This window comes from Rutilus rutilus (assembly GCF_951802725.1).
Source record: "Rutilus rutilus genome assembly, chromosome: 22".
Taxonomy (NCBI): Eukaryota; Metazoa; Chordata; class Actinopteri; order Cypriniformes; family Leuciscidae; genus Rutilus; species Rutilus rutilus.
In genome coordinates this window covers 7965137-7986872 of record NC_140227.1, presented here as the reverse complement: position 1 = coordinate 7986872, position 21736 = coordinate 7965137, and the positions used below count along the sequence as shown (strand labels likewise).

The 21736-nt window shown below is 38.5% G+C and overlaps 1 protein-coding gene across 1 annotated transcript in view; it reads left to right on the top strand.

The window, feature by feature from the left end:
- Positions 1–1005: 1005 nt before the first annotated feature.
- adgrl4 (adhesion G protein-coupled receptor L4) overlaps positions 1006–21736 on the top strand; it is a 34052-nt gene continuing 13321 nt past the window's right edge. The window contains exons 1-5 of the mRNA XM_084395577.1: positions 1006–1141; positions 2061–2207; positions 17290–17439; positions 17552–17701; positions 17873–17943. Coding sequence (XP_084251703.1) covers positions 1096–1141; positions 2061–2207; positions 17290–17439; positions 17552–17701; positions 17873–17943 — 564 coding nt within the window. The 5' untranslated portion in view covers positions 1006–1095. The remainder of the gene's footprint in view (positions 1142–2060; positions 2208–17289; positions 17440–17551; positions 17702–17872; positions 17944–21736) is intronic.

Below are 21736 nucleotides of genomic sequence, written 5' to 3'. Positions count from 1 at the left end.
TTGTTTGAAGGCAGAAGGAAAAGCCGCACCCTCTGTTATGCTGTCAAGGGTCACACTAGGATAAAAGTTACAATCAGACTGAGAACACTGTAATGGATCTGTGTTCATGTTACAGTCATCTTTATTTATTCTATCTATCTATTTTAATAAGTGGCAGGCACTTCAAAGAACTCAGCTGTCAGAACTTAAAAATCTGGGACGGGGGGGGGACATCCAGGCCAGTTGGTAAAAAAAAAAAAAAAAAAAAAAAAAAACAAGCCAATTGCTCTAACGTGATGCATATAGTGAGAGAAAATCTTTAGTCATTTGTTTGCAGATGCCGCTTGGTTTGACATTTTGTTATCTAATGCAATAATATTCCGACTGTTTAAGTGTCAACAATACTTTTTGAGACCGCTGACATCTAGTGTCCAATAAATAAAGGGACAGTATTAAGCAATCCTGAAACAAAGGTCAAAGTTTGTCTTCAGCTTCAGCTGGCTAGTGAAGTAATCTAGTGGGTGTTGTGGTTCAGCCAGTCCTCAGTGGTTTTGTTTCTTATCTTCAAACACACATTTCTTGCAGACGTCTACAACAAAGAGGTCTGTGGTTAAAAATATACCTCCACCCAACTCTGATACCTAGACTCTGTTGATAGAAATTTGTATAAAGTGTAAAGTTTTTGGCTGCAAGAAATGTGAGCTATTTTGTAACCAAATCACAAGCAATAGCACTTCAATGACAATCACATAAGCAAATGTGTGACACTGACCACTTTGATAAACTTGCTTTCATTGAAGTACACAGATTAGAACATTCTCAAATCATACTGGGTGACATATGAATCTTCAGGTTTTGTACAAACTCATTGGAGATTATGCCAAAGCATTTTCAAAACATTTAGACTTCAGATATGCTTGAATCATCAGTGAATTGTTTGTATAATTGTGTACAATAGTGTTGTGTGCGTGAGGATGAGCTGTCTTGTCCCTCTATATTTTTGTGAGTTGCCGGACAGGAAGGGTCAGGATTAGAGAAACAGGAAGCTGACATAAGGAAGTATTGTGCGTCACACAGATATTCACTGCTTAAAGACATTCCAGCCTCACCTCTGAAATGAAGTTTTTCCACAGTTCTCCAATGAAACTCTTGCTTTTCGCTGGTAAGTCACTTTGATCAGATCCTATGATCTATTTTTCTAATAATTATACATATATAATATTCGTCAGTAATTCTTTCACTTTTTACTCAAGTTAATACTATTTTTTCAAGATATATTTATTTTTGACAGTAAGTTTCTGTTGCTACATACCTATATACATGCTATAGCTTTCTGTATATAAAAATATACAGTATATTGATCATATGTTGACGCCTGTAGTGGAGCATGACGGCATGTTGCGTAATTTGTCAAAATGGGGACCTGCTGTTTATTGACAAGTTTTAATAAAATGAAATAAAGTACAAACTATACATATTTATGTATTAAATGTATTATAGGGTATTTATTTGCTTTTCAGCTAAATTTAAACAATAAAACAATTATGAACACACACACACAAATGTCAGCATTAATGTGACAACATGCCCAATGTGTTTTTTTTTTTTTTTTTTTGACACTTATGAAATTTACCCTTGTACTGAGAACACAATCGTTCAATCTTTCAATAAAAATATTCATTATACAGGTATTCCTTAAGCTAATGTCAGTGTGATTTTATTGTGTTTATTTGTTGTTCAATTGGTTACACAACAGCTATTGCAGAAACATGGTGGTAAAGATATTTTTGTGATCTAGATGACAGATTTCTTTAAAAAAAAAATTTTTTCTAATTTTCTAATTTAAGAAAGTATCAGACTTGGTGTTTGAAACCAAGGTACAAAACCACAGGTAGGGAAAGCAAGCATTTGTGTAACAGGCCATTTTATGCTAAATTGTATTAACCATGTGACAAATAACATGTCTCAAACATACTCATGAAGGGCTGTAATTCATGTGCATCCATCTTTGAAAATAATTGTATTTCTATTATATATTTCTATTGATATATATCTTTTTTTTTATTTTTATTTTTTTATAGCTTGGTTTACAAGTGTGCTGGATCCATGCAGATTTGATGACATTTGCCAGTCCTGTCACGAGAATGCCACCTGCAAGTCTATTGATTCCAAAAATCAATGCCAGTGCAAACATGGGTTCACTGGTAATGGACGCGACAATTGCCAGGGTTTGCAATTTATTTTATTACATTAAAGCAAACTGATAAACTTATTAGTGTAAGACCAACAAAGCAACAAGTTCAAACAGAAAAGACTGTAGTCAGACTGTACTGTATGAGTAAAACATGTGGGTCCCACTTTATATTAGGTGTCTTTAACGACTATATACTAACATTTAAATTAAGAATTTTTATACAATGCACTTATTGTGTATGTCCATGTTTACATTGTACATTGTACTAAAAAAAAAAATCCTGCATGTAATTACAGCTTAATTTCAGTAATAACATTTATAATTACAGTGTTGACCATTCTCTTGCACTTTTCATTCCATTCTTTTTGCACATTTTCTTGGATAATACTCTGGGCTGGGTTTCCCGATAACGTTGTCTCTTACCGCGCTACGAAGACTCTTAAGGTATAACTTAACTGAAGGTATACCATTTCTAGGCGTGTTCCCCGAACCATACCTTAGGAAGCTGCTTAAGATATACCTTCTTACGTGTGACGTTACCCGGTGCTGTCCATGGCGATGGTGCTGAATTGGTCGATATCGATGGATCGAGAATCAATTATTCTCTCGTGCAGGGGCTGTTTATGTGAGAAAGCGGTGTTCTTTATAAAAGAAGGACTTCAGAAATAGTTGAAATTGCATTTATTAGGACTCATGGGATATTATAAAAAATAATCCAAACTATAATAGCCTATAATAGCCTAGCCTACATATTTTTAAATTGCATCATATATTGCTGCCATAATAACCATTTCAAGTTTTTATGTGCTTTCTTCTCTTTCCCATTTTTGTTCACTGAGGTAGAGCTGCAATGAAATATTGTTCTTGTAAATACTTTCCAGCATTTCAGTAATAAAAGTGTATATCTTACGTACGGTGCTCGGCAGTGATCAAAAAGGATTTAAACAGTGGATTTTTAATCTCTTCTTGTAAACTCAGAGATGTGGATTCAGACGGCAATTAAATTACCACACGACCTGTTTGTCAAAAAGCAGAAGGTACTAATTTGGCCAGGGATTTTTATGCGGGTTGGGTGAGAAAAAAACACTGATATTATGGATTCGGATGGCACTAAAATCACCGACTTACCCCTGTAAATGTGTAAAATACTGGACGAGCCCATGAGAAACAATATTAGCGTCCGAATAGGACTTAACTGACAGTAGCCTATGCTTTCACTGGCCTTTAAAAGCGCTCTTTAATTAAATTAATAATAATTGTAGGCTAATATAATTAAAAATCTAACAACAATCAGTGTAATGACAATTTTATTCTTTGCATGAAAACACTTGAATTAGCCTAATTGAACACTGCCTGGGTGTATCAAAACTTCAGAATTATATTCGTATATACCTGCAACAGTGATAAGGTAAAGCTAAGAGTGGTCCAGACCAACCTTCCGAACGTTTCGGGAAACACGTATTGACGATAAGGTACAGCTTAAGGTGTAACTTAAAGGGTTACTTCAGGATTTAGCATTAAGCTTTGTATTAGTAGAAAACCTGTAGTATTTTCGAATTACCGTGCTTTCCACCCTCATATCCCCCTGAGACAAGAGATTTATGTATTTTTTGTCTGGAAAAAATCCTCCGATGACGCAAAAATCGTCATTTTGCGTCATCGGAGGATTTTCTGTCCTGAGGCTAAAGACTACAGCCAGTAGATGGCATTGTTCCGCATGTTTTTAGCCCGCCCATACAGGGTGGGATCTCACTCACAGAATGTACACACAGTCAGCCGTCTTTCTGTGGAAGCTAAGCTAGCAGGCTCTTGTTCTGTGGAGAAAGCTGAATAGTAGGAGAAAGCTGAGTAAGTAACCATCCTCCTTTTCCCGGACTTGTCCGGCGGGCGAGATCGTTCAAAATGTCCGGGATTCAGTAAGCATTTTAAAATCTTTGCAGTAATTGAGAGAGAGAGACAATAGTTAATGATTGCTTAAAAGATCCAGTTGATGTCACCCCTTAAGTGTCACCGGCCCACCGGGCCCACAGGCATTACATATTTAAACAACTATCCTATACTAAACCTAACTAATATTGACAAACTATATATCATTTGAAAGCTTACAATCTCTAGTTTTCATATTTGGTGACTGATTTTAAATAAATTACATTACAGAGAAATAAATTACAGAGGAGCTATAATTTATCAGTTTGCAACAAGAGTATTTTCATACTCCTAAGGTGTGTTCAGACCTTTATTTTGAAATAGTAATGAGCATGAAAAATCATGAAAGAATGGTAGAAACCTCAGTTTGTTTTCATGCCAAGAGTTCAAAAGATAGCACCCATTATTTTTTTTTATTTTTTTTTAACCCTCTGATGGTCCGCGGGGTCTTTTTGACCCGCAAATGACTTTTGCTCAAATAAAAAAAAATGTTCCCTTTGTCCAAATGGTATGAAACCTTCTACAGCTCTTAACACTTTCTAGATCTACAAAAAAAAAAATAAAGTGGAATGATATCTGTTTTTATGTTAGCGTGACAAAAATTGTGACACTCGAGAGACCCCGCAATCAAAATAGACCAAATTCATCATCAAAATCAGAAACAACGCAGAACACATCGACAGAAATGGCACAAATAAAGTGGCACACTTCCACCAATTCAAAAAGCATCCACAATGCTGAATTATTTTGCTCACAACAAGCGCACACACACACACACACACACACACACATATAGAGGAATACATTTTTGAGACTATAAAAACTGTTCTCTTATCATTTGTAAAATAAAATCATCCAAAATGCAGTACCACCACAAAAATAAATTGGTGACACTGACACATTGAAAAATGTGCACACACACACACACACACACACACACGAACATTTGTAATGCTATAATTTGTCAAATAAAATCATCCAAAATGCAGTACCACCACAAAACTAAATTGGTGACACTGACACATTGAAAAATGTGCACACACACACACACAGACACACACACACACAGACACACACAGACACACACACACACACATTTGTAAGGCTATAATTTGTCACATAAAATCATCCAAAATGCAGTACCACCACAAAAATAAATTGGTGATACTGACACATTGAAAATGTAAACACACACACACACACACACACACACACACACACACACACACACACACACACACACACACACACACACACACACAGGAACATTTGTAAGGCTATAATTTGTCAAATAAAATCATCCAAAATGCAGTACCACCACAAAACTAAATTGGTGACACTGACACATTGAAAAATGTGCACACACACACACACACACACACACACACACACACACACACACACACACACACACACACACACACACACACTCAGACACACACACGCACACACACACACACACACACACACACACACACACACACACACACACACACACAAACATTTGTAAGGCTATAATTTGTCAAATAAAATCATCCAAAATGCAGTACCACCACAAAAATAAATTGGTGATACTGACACATTGAAAATGTAAACACACACACACACACACACACACACACACACACACACACACACACGCATACACACACAGGAACATTTGTAAGGCTATAATATATATATATATATATATATATATATATATATATATATATATATATATATATATATATATATATATATATATAATATAAAGTGGTGTGGTGACACTGGCACATCGACAATGTGTACTCACACACTCTCTCTCTCTTTATCTCTCAGACACACACACACACACACACACACACAATTGTGTGTGTCTAGAATCTAGAATTAGATTAAAAATAAATGATTGAAATAAATGATAAAATCTTAAGACTCCAACATTTCTCTTTGTAACATTTTGTTCAGGTTTGATTCTAATCATAATGTAACATTATTGAAAAACTGGGGGGTTTTTTGGTACAAAAAATGCTAAACTTTGACAAAAATATTTTATTTTTGTTATAATTGTTATTTTATAATATTTAGATATGAATCCAACTGAATCCAACTTGTGAAAAGATATCTTTCAGGTAGTCTAATAGCAAATAGCATATACTGGAGTTCTATAGCCATATAGTGGTTAAAATTATTATTTTTTATTTTAAAACTGCATTTTCCAAAAAATGGGCATAAATGTTACATTAAACCATTTAAAATCATCCATGTTATCCCCATGAATGAAAGTTAGAAATCTGGGTCTTTTATAAAGTGAATTTTACATCAAATGCTGTTTTTTTGTAAAAAGGCTATTTAAATATTTATTTATTTATAGAAATTTAAAAAATATCATAAATTCTCCAAAAACTGCACAAATGTTGAGTAAAAACATTAACAAACAGAATAAAATTACATTTGTAAAAAAAAAAACTATTATCTTGTTACAAAATTAAATGTTATTGTCTGGGGTCTCTAGAGACCCCAAAGGACTCGAGTGTAGACATAAATAAAGACCATCAGAGGGTTAAAAAGGTCTAAAAATGTTTTAAATATAAAGAAAAAAAAATAACAGATTCACCATTTGTGATGTGGCAGCGAGCTATAACGCACACACGTGTTCTTTTTTATGTGTTTCTTAGAGGTTGAATTCATATCAGAATCTGCCCATCTTCCAATACTACTTCTGAATAGGATGTCTACTTCATAAATTGTATGAAAATTTTGGAAATAATTGTTCAGATCACTCAAACCACATATGGAAATAGAGGTGCCCTTATATGGGCAGTAATGGAGTCTGGTTGTCACCTAGTGAAAAAGTTTGGTACTGCGCCCAAACAAAATCTTACTGAAAGCTCATTTTCTGAGATATAAACCTAAAATCTGAAACACAACTTGTACACTTAATTAATGGGTTGTTTAAGACACTTTGAATCACAGGATTCATAAAAACATTTAAATAAATAGTAAATTGACTTCTTTACGACAGAAGCATCTTAAAATAAATTACCAATTGAAACTAATTATTTGGACATTAACACATGTAAGTTACAGTTTGATGTGAAATGTAATGAATTTAACTAACCTTTAGTAGTAAATGACAGAGAGAGACAAGAGTTAGTAGCTGCTTAAAATATTCTTCTTTCTTTGTCTGAGGATGTGCCAGTCATCACGGTAACTCTACTCTCTACTGCCACCCAGAATTCGGAAAATGCAGCTGAACAGGGGTGCGTTTCCCAAAAGCATCGTTAGCCAACTATGGTCGCAAGTTCCGCCATTATCAGCATAGTTCAAGGAGTCTGTTTCCCGAAAACATCGTTCTAACGAACATTCGCAAACAGCATCGCAAACTTGAGTGGTTGGAACGACAGCTCTTGACCTGTGGTTGGAAGCATAGTTTCTTGTTTGCATGACATGTGGACTCAATAAATATTTATCCTGAGCCAATTAAGAAAGCATACATTCAATAAAATCTGTATCTTTTATTTAGAATACATACAAATATCATTTAAGTCTTTTAATTTGTCAAGAGATTTAAAGCGTCGTTTTTGAGCGTCATTTTTGAAGAGTACGCATGTGCGAACGTAAGATCGAGCCTATGATTGAATCTGGAAATAGAGCAAAATAACTGAGAAAAATTATAAATAGTCCTCAGATGCCATGTCTGTAATTTATAGCAAAACATCTAGTATTAATTCGATATCAAAGAGATTCATTAAAAGAAGTTATTACTCCAACAGGTGCGTGACATCATTAACCAACGTGGTTGAACGACCAATTTGCGACAATATGGTTTCGGGAAACAGTCGTGACTAGCTAGTTGATTTCTTCAACGATACATCGTACTAGTAGTGAAGCAGTGAGTTACGTCGTTGTACGGGAAACGCACTCCTATTTGGTGCAAACTCACCCAAACACACCAAAGTAATCTAAACAAAACCCATATACATGTAAACAGACAATATGAATTGAAAATAGCTGCTTACTGGCATGGCTGGTGTCCCATAAAACCCTACAGTGTTGACTGCTGTGTGTGTCTGAGCAAGAACAGGCAATATGGTGTCTAAAATGTAAGCCACTTAATATTAACTTCTTGTTTATTAAACTTTTATATGTTTAACATGATAAACACATTTGCTATCATGCTGATATCTGGAGAAAAAAAAAATCACTCTTCTTGTGATATTTATTAACTATATTAAATGATATAAATATAGAGTAAATCACGCAGGTAAAGCCTGCACTCTAAATGTCCACCCACACTAGTCTAATCTACAAGACTACATCACGTAGTGAATGCATGCACTCTCTGGATGTGTGTGAGGGTTATACCCGATAATGTCAAATAAATGTCATCATTAAAACTACAATTACGATATTATCGCAGACGATATATATCGCACACCCCTAATCTGTTTGTTTTTGCAGCTAAGTATTCTTCATCCTTTTGTTTTTCTGTAGGTTGCTCTTTTTGTTTGCTTTGTTTCTTTCCTCTTATATGTTCTCAGAGACTGAGAAGTTTAAGTTCTTCTGTAGATTGTCTGTGATTTGGATCTCTCTCCTTTGAACATGTAGGTTGTAGATTGTAGATCTCGTTTCACTGTACTCTCTAGTATCCTTACCCAGTAATTTGTATTTTTTTCATCATTTTTCAATCATCATGAAGATGCTTCAGAACCTTCTTCTTAACCCTCTGGGTTTTTTTGTGCTTTTTTGTGCATTTGTGCTTATTTCTGTTACTTGTAACATTTTCATGGCTAAAGTCTGATTACACTGTATTCCGCAAAAACTCTGCTACAATAATATGTGAGCAGCATGTATGTAAAAGTTTGTAGTTTTTTAAGAAACTGACTTTTATGCATGTGAACTATGTATTATGTATTGTATACTTTCACAAAACTATGTGAAAATCATCCTTCCCACTCATTCAGATAAAACAATATATTGCTTTGAAAATTTTGTAAGACATGATTTGTGTAAGAAAGCTGTATGCAAGAAGGGTGTGAATCATCATGAATATTAATGTGTTTCACACCTAGGAAGACAAAGACCCTCCTCTAATGGCCCTATCTGATGGGACTGTGAGGTAACTTGCACAAAGAATGCAACTTTACAGAAAACACATTTTTGGGGGGAAGAAATGCAGGCGGCCTATAACTTTAAATCATTAGAAAGGAACACTACACTAGAGAAAAATATATGGATCATCATATGTTACTTCAAATGTTTTCAGACTTTATGAAATGAGATTGGAGTAAAAATGTGTAGCCTAATGTTTGGCGCATTTTGCTTTTCAAATGCGAGTGACCCAAACTCACAGCGCGTGAAGAGACCATTAACTGAAGCGATCGAGCTGCTCCTCAATATGAAACATTATTCTTACCACATTATAAACATCTACGTTTTAACAGATCCACAAACATAGTATTTAACAGTAAACACGGGTCTAAACATTATAATATTCATCATGTTAGTGTAAACACTCATACTAGCCTACATTTATACCATGCTGTGTTTTATAGGGCATAAAAACATCCTTATGTCATACATGTATATTTATTTAGCATTTAAAGGTAGCTTACCTGTCTATATTTCATATTTCAACGTTTCATCGATTTCATATATTTTAGTCTAGCAACAGTTCAACTAGTACAATGTGAAGTTTATGCAACAATATCATGCTAAAGTGAGGATACATTTCTTACCTTAAAATCTTTATTTTCTTCACATCCCGTTCTTCTTCTGAGGTAAATCCAAGGTAAACTTACAGCGTGTCTGCCAAACTCGATGAAAAGTAGAGGAATGATGCAGTTTGATTCTTTGTTTTGAGGTGATGGGAGGCGTTTACAGGTTCGCGCTCCTTCACGTGGACGATTAGCATTTGAATTGTTATGTACGGGTGGGTGTGGTCACATTAGAAATAATGAGTACGCGCTTGAGAAACTGGACCTCTTGTTGGTACAGAGAATATTTGTTTTCGTTTTGAATTAGATAATATAAAAGTAGACACTTAAAGGTTTATAAAGTTTCATATTTCTTCCATCTGTATGATCACTGGTTGTTCCTCTGCAGTGGTCGATCAGCATCGATCCCCACCGTGGTCCCTCTTCACCGCATATAAAACAATGGCTGCAAGTGGTCAAATTTTTATCTGTACATTCGTGGCATCGTGACTGTCGTTGTCTTTGAATAGGACATCTCCTTTAAGAGAATTGTGGTTGGGGTCTTAACCTGTATTGATGTTGTGGTTGAGACTGTGTCTGAGACTGCACCTGTGTGTCCGGCTTATATAGTGGGATGGCAGATGATGGAAACAATCTCGGATGTTGAAAGTCAAATGTGGGCTGTTGGGGTGGTTGCTGTAATTGCTGATGTCTTTGAAGTTGTGGCTCACTGTACTCATGTCATGAATTAGGAGGTTTTGGCATTCCAGACTGTTTCAAGGAATCCACTGCAGTAGTTAAAGCTTCGATTTGTACTGCTGAATGGTCTTATGTTTTGTCGTCTGCAGCTGAATTGTTCAGTGCAAAATCACCAAAACACACCAAAGTAAACAAAACAAAACCCATACACGTGTAAACAGAAATAGATATATGTAGGTTAAAAATAAATAAATAACAAAAAAAAAATATATATATATATATATATATATACATTTTTCACTCTTTGTTATATTGCAGCCATTTGCTAAAATCATTTAAGTTCTTTTTTTTTCTCATTATTGTACACACAGCACCCCACATTGACAGAAAAACACAGAATTGTTGACATTTTTGCACATTTATTAAAAAAGAAAAACTGAAATATCACATGGTCCTAAGTATTCAGACCCTTTGCTGTGACACTCATATATTTAACTCAGGTGCTGTCCATTTCTTCTGATCATCCTTGAGATGGTTCTACACCTTCATTTGAGTCCAGCTGTGTTTGATTATACTGATTGGACTTGATTAGGAAAGCCACACACCTGTCTATATAAGACCTTACAGCTCACAGTGCATGTCAGAGCAAATGAGAATCATGAGGTCAAAGGAACTGCCTGAAGAGCTCAGAGACAGAATTGTGGCAAGGCACAGATCTGGCCAAGGTTACAAAAAAATGTCTGCTGCACTTAAGGTTCCTAAGAGCACAGTGGCCTCCATAATCCTTAAATGGAAGACGTTTGGGACGACCAGAACTCTTCCTAGAGCTGGCCGTCCGGCCAAACTGAGCTATCGGGGGAGAAGAGCCTTGGTGAGAGAGGTAAAGAAGAACCCAAAGATCACTGTGGCTGAGCTCCAGAGATGCAGTAGGGAGATGGGAGAAAGTTGTAGTAAGTCAACCATCACTGCAGCCATCCACCAGTCGGGGCTTTATGGCAGAGTGGCCCTACGGAAGCCTCTCCTCAGTGCAAGACACATGAAAGCACACCTGAAGGACTCCAAGGCCCCGTTTACACTGCCAGTGAAATGTGACCCAATTCCGATTTTTTGCTCACATGTGACACAGATCGGATGTGTTCTATGACAGTGTAAACAGGAAAAAAACGCATGCATTCGGATATTTCCAGATCGGTTTCAGGCCTCATTCATATGTGGAAATAAATCGGATATGTGCCAATGCGACTGTCATGTAAACAGGCAGATCGGATTTTCTGAGGCATTAGGCAACGTCTCCGCGGTTTAATGACGAGAGAAACCCCGACGCACATCTACAAAGGAACGGATGGCCCGACGAAACGTTGTGTCATTGTAGGAGAGGAATGTGGAGAGGGGCACGGGAAGTGTTTTCACATGATTGTAAATTTAACGAAAATTTTTGTTCATTTACATTTAGCCTATTCATTTTAAGCAATTAATAATTTATTTGTAATAAACACTTTAAGTGGGCTATTTAAATTTAAAAAGTGCTAGGACTATTTACATGTTCAATTATATTTTTAAAACATGCGCGCAGATTGTGATGTAATATTGTGTGTGCATAGAAAGAATTTGTCCGCAGCCGCTCAAAAAAGAAAAAGAAAATTGTCCATAGCTGCTCTACTCCTGAGCGCAACTCCACTGTCAGTGTTGTGTAAGTAAAGGCTCTAGACAGTTTTTTTGTGTTAATTTCTATTTCTTGTCGCTGTGCAGGCTCTTTATTGTATAACAGTGAACAGCCCTTAATTTATGTGCCGTAGATCGGTCCGTTGCATTACGAATGAAAGCAGTATCAGTAATCTCAAATATGTGATGTGCAGTCAAGTTCGGGTGTGTGTATGTTGTTTTAACGAGTGTTCTCACCGATACGCTTGTGATTCGTGGATAACGAGTTTTATAGACATTGTTTCTTATTCAAAAGTGGTGTTTGGCAACTTTGCATATCGCAGAGCATGAAACATATTTTGTGTTCGTCCATTTGTGCAAGAGAATTTAACCCTTTAAGCATGCGCGATATGTTTCAGATAGTAGGCTACTAGCCATGGCAAGTGTAAACATATGAATCGGATATGGGTCACAATTTAAAGAACGTGTAAACAGACAGTCAAAAAAATCGGATTTAGGCAACAAATCAGAATTGGGCATCAAGACCTGCAGTGTAAACGAGGCCCAAGATGGTGATAAATAAGATTCTCTGGTCTGATGAGACCAAGATAGAACTTTTTGGCCTTAATTCTAAGCGGTATGTGTGGAGAAAACCAGGCACTGCTCATCACCTGTCCAATACAGTCTCAACAGTGAAGCATGGTGGTGGCAGCATCATGCTGTGGGGGTGTTTTTCAGCTGCAGGGACAGGACGACTGGTTGTAATCGAGGGAAAGATGAATGTGGCCAAGTACAGGGATATCCTGGACGAAAACCTTCTCCAGAGTGCTCTGGACCTCAGACTGGGCCGAAGGTTCACCATCCAACAAGACAATGACCCTAAGCACACAGCTAAAATAACGAAGGAGTGGCTTCACAACAACTCCGTGACTGTTCTTCTCGCTAAGCGCTATGCTTAGTCATGCTCTCCTGGATACCCCGTCTCTGAGATCCGGGCCGAGTGGTTTACTGTCAACTTCGCAGTCCCTCGGGTTGGGTGCCTTATCTAAAGGTAAGTGTCCAGAGGATCATTCTTCGGACAGACAGGAATTTGTCCAGACTGAAATGTCCTATGTATATGATGCCAGGTCTTCCTGGTGGCATTTCAGGTGAGTATGTTCCCCTGAATAGTGATTGGCTGGGGCTCCTTCAGGTTCCCTAGCCACATTCCCTTGAAGGGACCCATTCTAAATTTGAAGCTGTGGTCCTAGGCCCTTGAGTAGGCTCAGGTAGGCCTTTCATTAAACAATGTTTATGGAGGTTTTCCTGTGGAATGTACAGCTTGGGCAATGACTGTAGGGAATGCTGTCACTGACAGCCCAGTGTAACCTGAGGGTGAGTGGTTCTGGCATTTCATTTGAATTTTGCTGGATCTGACACTTGTCACTGTCAATTGGCATGCACTCCCCTTAGCATGGCGGCGTGAGTATATCATTCCCCAAATGTATTGTTTGCTGTGCATCTCAGGTTACAGTCTGAGAACAGGGAACGAGACACTGCGTCTTTTCGCCATGCCTCAGGGCCTGCCTACCAAACAGTGCCTTCAGACGAAAAGGGGATTATCATGTTTGCAAGGCACCCGTATATACTTCCAGGTCACACGTTAATGATTAACGGGCTGTCACCAGTCAATAGGATTGCGATTTCAGACACCTGTCACGCCAGAGGCGTTCCCCAAAGCATCAAACGACGCAGTGTCTAATTCCTTGTTCTCTTACGAGAGTCCTCTCGTACTGCGTTTTTGTAAAAACGCTACGGGAAAAACTCTTTTTCACGAAATACTGAAGCAAAAAATTATCCTTAATTTTCATACATGTAAAGCGCGTTGCAGCAGTACTCAGCTATGGCGAGACGGCTTGCTCGCTCATTGGCTGCTCTGCAGCAACTGCATAAGCCTATCGAGCGAGGCCTGAGGTGACGTCAGGCCAATGAGGGCGCTTCGCGCCCTCCTAGCCATTTCCCGCCGAGACGGGTGTGGCTAACCTCTATATAAGGAGCTCGAAAAGGCTGATTCACTTGATTTTCATCTCTTCAGCGAAGCTCACACATCGCTGGATCACGAGGAAGCAAGCGTCGTCTGAGGCAAGCACTTCAGCGGGACGAGCCCTCGAAGCCGCTGGCCAACGCCGCCTTCTACAGCCGTACCTGCTGCGCTTTCCGACGCCATATCATTTCTATTATTCTACTGTTCTTGTGTGTGTGTGTGTGTGTTCGCCCCGCGACACTCACCCCCTAAAAGAGCTGCGTCTTTTTAAAGATGCCTTCATGCGGCTCGTGCCGAGCCCCACTCACCGAGGGAGACTGCCATGTCATCTGCGTCTCCTGTTTGGGTGAGGACCATGCAGCGCTTGCGCTCACTGCGAGCTTTTGCCTATGGTGACTCTGCGGACTCGCCTGGCATCCTTCTCAGAGCCTGCATTCCCCGCCGCGCTGCCGCGCCGTAAGAAGCGCCGCTCGCAGCGGGTCCCGGAACCCGCTCCAGCCCGACCAAGCTCGCCGGTTCGCCCGCCTGCTTCACCGGCTTCTCCTGAATCACTTCCTGATGCTCAGCGCCCGCAGTCTGCCGCCGCTTCCGGAGAGCGCGTGCTATTCAAACGCAAATTCTGAGAACGCCCACATCAGCTGTAAACAAAGCGCGTTGCAATCGAGTGAGGCATAATATAGCCTACCTTATGGAGAAAAGTTTCCTCAGAACAGTGCTGATATGAGGAGCAATATCTCCTGATATGAGGAGCAGATCCCGCTGAGGAGTGAGGTAGGCTGTTTTCTTTTCTCAAGTGTTGATGTGGAATAACGTTATGGAATAACGTTAGTGTAGGCCTATGCAAACCGCAAAAAGATGAATCGCATTTCTATAATATGACTCGCCTTTCTGTGAGATGAATGAAGGGTACATATTTGTAAAGACTGTTTAGCCTAAATATGAATCGCGCGTCTGTGTGTGAAAGAATAAACTGCTTTGCTATAGCCTACTGAGATGAGTAAAAATCGACTGGAATATGTTGAAATAAAATGTATTTGTATAAGCAACGTATTAAACTGCAAATTAGCATTTATATGCCCTAATATTTCATAAAAACAACGTTACAGTCAGTCACTTGTTGGCTAGATTTGGGTACAGTTTTTAGGCTACTGTAGAATATACTGCCACATCAAATAGCCTAAGCTTTTGTTTAGCAATTTCTGCTCATATCTAACGTTATATATATATATATATATATATATATATATATATATATATATATATATATATATATATAAAACTATATTATTTATATATATTATATATATATATTTGCTATATTCAAAATAATGAATACATATGATAAAATGTAGGCCTATAATCTTTTTTCTTTTTCTTTTTTACAAAGAAAGAGTACACTTGAAATATTGTTGAAATTGTAATTATTGTTGTAATTGTAACATTTTTAATAAAATAGCAAAACATATTTACAAGATAGATGTAAGCGAAATCTTAAATGGTCAATATAAGTCTTCTTCTAAATACATCTTTTGTCTTTGCATTGTGGCTCAGTCAGTGTCACACCTGAATGAATGGCTAATTATGCAGAGTCATTATGCAGAGTGGGTGGGACATTGTAATCTAAGGTGTAAACTACTCCTCCCCCTCGCATATTGGCTTTCCAAGCAAAACCTGTTTTACACCATTTAAATCAATGTATTTTTTTTTTGTGAACGATAAAGCAAGACTATTTTCACATAATTTTGAAGCTAGAACTCAAAGGGACAACATCCATTAGTCAAAAGTCTTGTGGACACATATTTAATATGTGTTTTGTGGTCTTAATTCAGCAACTTTCATTTAAATTTTTTCCAATAACCACGCATAAACATTATTCTCTTAAAAATACAAACATCTACATACACGTTGCTCGCATATTATGGTAGCCCTGTCTGTGCTATATAGAGTGAATTTACACCTTTGCCATTAACATGTTTATAAATAACTGAAAAAAGCACAAATGTCAGAGCATGTCAGAACATCTCAAGGACCCCAAAAACAGCTTGGTCCCCAGAGGGTTAAGGTCCCCCTCCCTTATTCCCAGACTCTTTGTGAGTCTATCTGGTGATTATGCACTGTACACCTGGTTTAGCTTCCAGTGATCGGTGTCTTTATCGAGGACTCTCGTAAGAGAACATACTCGGTTACTAACGTAACCTCGGTTCTCTCTAGAAGAGGGAACGAGTACTGCGTTCTCTGCCGTGCGTACGGTTCACTCTGGTTCGCTTCGGCGATGAAAATCAAGTGAATCAGCCTTTTCGAGCTCCTTATATAGAGGTTAGCCACACCCGTCTCGGCGGGAAATGGCTAGGAGGGCGCGATCTTATGCAGTTGCTACAGAGCAGCCAATGAGCGAGCAAGCCGTCTCGCCATAGCTGAGTACTGCTGCAACGCGCTTTACATGTATGAAAATTAAGGATAATTTTTTGCTTCAGTATTTCGTGAAAAATAGTTTTTCCCGTAGCGTTTTTACAAAAACGCAGTACTCGTTCCCTCTTCTAGAGAGAACCGAGGTTACGTTAGTAACCGAGTATGTTCTCAGGGAACAGAGGTTACAGTCGTAACCTGAGACGGTTTCACTATTGAGTGGCAACAAGTCTTGTTTTATGTTATAAATCAGTCATTGAATTATTCACTTTAACTGAATCATTCAAAAACATGATGCATTCAGGTACGAAACAGCACTACTGTGTGTTCTTAAGACACATTGACCATTTGGACTATTTTTGTTGGCTGCAAATTTAACTTCTTGTTTATTGAGCAGCTGTAAACAAGCAATATCACTCTCAGAAATCAAGGTTTTTTTTTGTTTGCTTGTTTTTATTGCTAACCTGTCTTCCAATACAAAATCTAGCTGCTGCCTTGCAAACTTCATATTCTCAAGTATTCAAATTACATAAGACACTTTCAGAAAAAGCTTTGTGAAGTTAACATTTAAAATGTCCTATCGTTATTCCTAATATATTGGAATTTTTAATTCTTTAACTTACTCTCTTTTGAATATTCTAATAGTCTTGCTGAAACACTCAGGTAAAACACTTGGTTTATCAGATGCATATAACTGCTGCTTCTTGGTTTAATTAATCTGTTTATATGACCCCTCACAGATGACAATGAGTGTGTGAATGTAACTGGAATATGTGGCCCACATGCCAACTGCACCAACACTATTGGAAATTACTACTGTAAATGCTTGTCTGGATTTAAATCAAACGGAAAGCAGGAATTTCAAACTAATGATGGGACCAACTGCACAGGTATAATGGCTCCAAAATATATTTGGACACTACATAAAAATGTATGAATGGCGAGAAGAGTACACAATTTACTTTATAATGAATATGAGCAAGGATCTTCTTTGAATTGTAGATATTGATGAGTGTGAGGATGATGCTGATAGATGTGGACCCTCTTCTAAATGCCACAACATAAATGGCTCATTCATCTGCTCATGTCTGAGAGGTTATACGTCCCCAGCCGGGCCCTGGTTCAAGCCTAAAAGCGGGATAGACTGCACAGGTGAGAAAAGTTACACTCTGCTCTCAGTATAAAATGGATAATCATTTTATGTTCTCCCACATTTTGACATATTTAAAAACATTTAACTCTGAATAAAATGTAAAAGGTACAACTTTGAATAATATAAATTTTTCATATATATGCATTTCTGTGTTTCTGTGTTTGTGTCAGAAAACCCAGAGAAGCACTGCCATCAGGACCACAAATGTATTAAAGAGGCTGTTAACAACACACTGCAAAAAGTGAGTGACATTTTTACATTAAGTATTGGTTTCACAAAATAATCCCATATTATAAACGTTATTATTATTATTATGATTATGATTATGATTATTATTATTATTATTATTATTATTATTATTATATCGCAATTCACTAGGGAAACAATAAATGTCAGCTACTTGACTAGCTTTTTGCAATAATAGATAAATAATATAAAAAATTGGTTCCCATTTTTCTACTAAATATTAACATTGAAATTAATTATTTGCACGTATTGTGTATATACTCTACCAAGCAAAAGTTTAAGATCAGTAAGATTTTTTTTTTAAATGTTTTTAAAAGAAGTCTCATCTGCTCACTAAGGCTGCATTTATTTGATCCAAAATACAACAAAAACATTGTTATTTTGAAATATTACTTCTATGAGTAATTTTTACCAACTGGCATGAAGGTATTTTGTGATTTTTAAATGTGACATCAGTGTCCAAATATTTTCAAGGTAATGTAACTGGTTACAAAAATGTATAGAAAATATAAAATGGGAACATTAAGAAAACATTTTATTCATTATGTACATTGGCTTCATAGAAAGTGTTTAATATAACAATGTGCAGAATGTGACGGCGCTGCTTTCTGTCTTCATTTTTAAAGTTGTATGTGTGTAATAGCTCAGTGCTTGTACTCTCAGTGATATCTGGAAATCTTGTGACTAGAATTCAGTCACATCTCTCTCAGATTTATCCTCTCACCTTGCTGAGAACAGCTCTAGCTCAGGAAACAGCTGTTCTGGAGGTTTTGTCATGATATTTTTGTCATATAACAATCAGGATGGACAGAGTATTCTAGGAAATGTCATCAATATTTCAGGAGTGGTGTGAGACAGGAACATTCAGAGATTCATTTTCTTTTCTTTTCTTTTAGTAAAAAACGGCAAATAAATGTATACATTGTGCTTCACATTCAAGAAATGAATGGAAATATTAAAACTAACAACTATAATGCTCTAAGACATTATAATACTAACAATATTTTTGTAATATATTAGCTTAGATCCCTTTCAATATGGTTCACTAGCATTGTGTCGGTAACTGACGCTTATATGGAAAACTCAGTTTTTCTCTGAATCCTGAAGCCTAATTGGTTCACGTACAACTGCAAATGGCAAACCAGCCCGGCCAAAACAGACGGGGCCGACTGCCTATTTAAGCTGTGCTGATTGCCATTTTTGTTAGAATTTTTCTCCTTCAAGCGTGAAGATCATATCAAGAAGAAGATAGAAGATCAAGAAGATGATAGAAGCCTTTCTGCTCTCCATTGAAACAAGCCTCATCCAGCGGATTAACAGCACTTTAGTGACTGCAGCTGACTCAGCGCTTCTCCCCTGTAGCTATCCAGTGACTCGCTAAGAGCAAATTCCACTTAAAAGAGCAAATTTTAAGCAAAGTTTGTTGCAAAATGTCACGCCATTAGTGTGGCTCATGCAGGGCTACAGAATTCAGTTTGGATGTTGTCCACCCAGGTTCAGCAGGGTGTTACCTACGGAAGTGGGCCCCGAGCAGACTCGGGTGATGGAACAGGAAGTTCAGTCTCTTTTGGCGAAGAAAGCCATATAATGTATTCCTCCTTTAGAGAGAAATGCCGGGTTCTACAGCCGGTATTTCATTGTACAGAAAATAAGATGATGGGTTGCGTCCCATTATAAATCTCTCTGAGGAGATTGCAGTTCAAGATGCTGACGATTCCTCTTATCGTGACTCAAATCAAGTCCGAGGACAGGTATGTCATGATCGATCTAAAAGACGATCTACTTCCATATTTCCATCCTTCCACAACACAGGAAGTTCATGAGGTTCGCTTTTGGGGACGGACCGCACCAATATCGGGTTCTTCCATTCGGCCTGTTATCCCCTAACACTTTCACAAAATGTATGGATTCAGCTCAGGCTCCTCTGAGACTCCAAGGCATCCTTATTCTTAATTACATAGATAACTTGTTAATATTAGCCCAGTCACAGGAAATGGTGGCTCGGCATCGAGATGCAGCAGTAACCAGAATCAAGCTAGGCCAGCTCATCACTGTGAAAACGTTTCAGAGACTGTTAGGGCTCATGGCAGCTGCATCCAACATCATACATTTTGGCCTGCTGTGTACATGAGACCCTTGCAGTGGTGGCTCAGGACAAGGGGGTTTTCCCCGAGTGGCAACCTGTTTTGCACGATCAAGGTTATGTGTAGATGCCTTTGTTCCTTGGTCTTGTGGAATACATTTTGGAAGAAACCTTTTCCAAATTCTAGTGTTGGGAACATCCTGTCATCGCAAGACTGTGTTGAAAGATGCATCTCGCACAGGGTGGGGAGCGGTCATGGAAGGCTGCTTGACCCAGGATACAAACTGCCTAGAGATGTTAGCTGTATTGCTAGCCCTAAGGCATTTCCTCCTAGACCTCAGAGGCCACCATTTTCTAGTTCGAACAGAAAATATGTTGGTGGTCTTGTATATAAATCATCAGGGTGGTCTGAAGTTGCTGTGATTCCAGGGCAAACTGCCTTCCACATGCCATTAAGTGGGGGACCATTAGGAAAGCACCTCTTGGTAACTCATTTCCTTCATGGCACCTTGAGGATGAGGCCCGCAGCTCAGGTTAGAGTCCAGGCTTGGGACTTAGCAGTAACATTAGAAGGGTTGTCCCTGGCACCCTTCAAGCCCTTGGACTCAGCATCAGATAAATGCATCGCTTTAAAGATGGCATTTCTGCAGCCGATCACATCACTAAAGAGAATAAGACTTATCAATGGAGGAAAACTAATCAACTGCTTGTATGCTTCAGGCCCACCAAAAAAGGCTGCCCGGCCACCGAACAGACAATCAGCAGATGGATTGTGGAAGTGATTTCTTTGGCTAATGAGGCACACGTTGTGTCTTTGCCTCTTCTAATCAAAGCACATTCCACACAAAGTATGGCATCCTCCAAAGCGTTACTGTCGGGGGTATCCCTTCAGGAAGTTTATGATGTGGCGGGGTGGTCCTCCCCACACACATTTATAAAGTTTTATAGCCTGGACCTGCTGGCCACACCGGGATCTCAAGTGATTTCATCTGGAGTTGTGCCTGGACTGCTTCACACCAGGACAGGCAATTTTCAGTATAGTGAAGTGGGTATTTCATTCCCCAAAGTGTCATTGGACGCAGTGCGAGTTCCCTCGAAGGGGAACGTCTCAGGTTATGCATATAACCATTATCCCTGAAAGGGGATTGAGATGCTGGAACGCTGTGTTGCCGGCTTCACTTAGTAGCTTCCGCATTACGCACCTATCAGGATTGAACTAGTGGCACACGTGCTTCAGACACAGTCATGGCGTTCCCCAAAGTATCGTCATTGGACACTGCATCTTGATTCCCCTCTCAGGGAACCATGGTTACATGCGTAGCCTGAGACATTCTTCTGCTGCTTCTAGTCGCCCTAAGTCATCGTAGACTCAGCAGCACACCAAGCCAGCTTCCGCGCCTGCTCTGCCCCAGCCCGAGGTGGAACACATGGTGAAGCATTGCTTCCACCCAGGTAAGCACTTCCCGTTTCCCAGGTGCCAGGGACCCCACTGTAACGCAGATAGATGTTGTGGGAAGAAGGAGGCGGGAACCGGCGAACATTTAAAAACTTTAATGACGAAAAATAAATAAACTACAAAATGAAAGTAAAGACGGCAGCCCCTCACGGTCAACTACCGCCACACATAATAAAACAAAACAGCAAATAAAATAGTCCTGGTCCTCTCTCGTCCTTCACGATCGACGCTCCTCTTTTTATGCTTCCG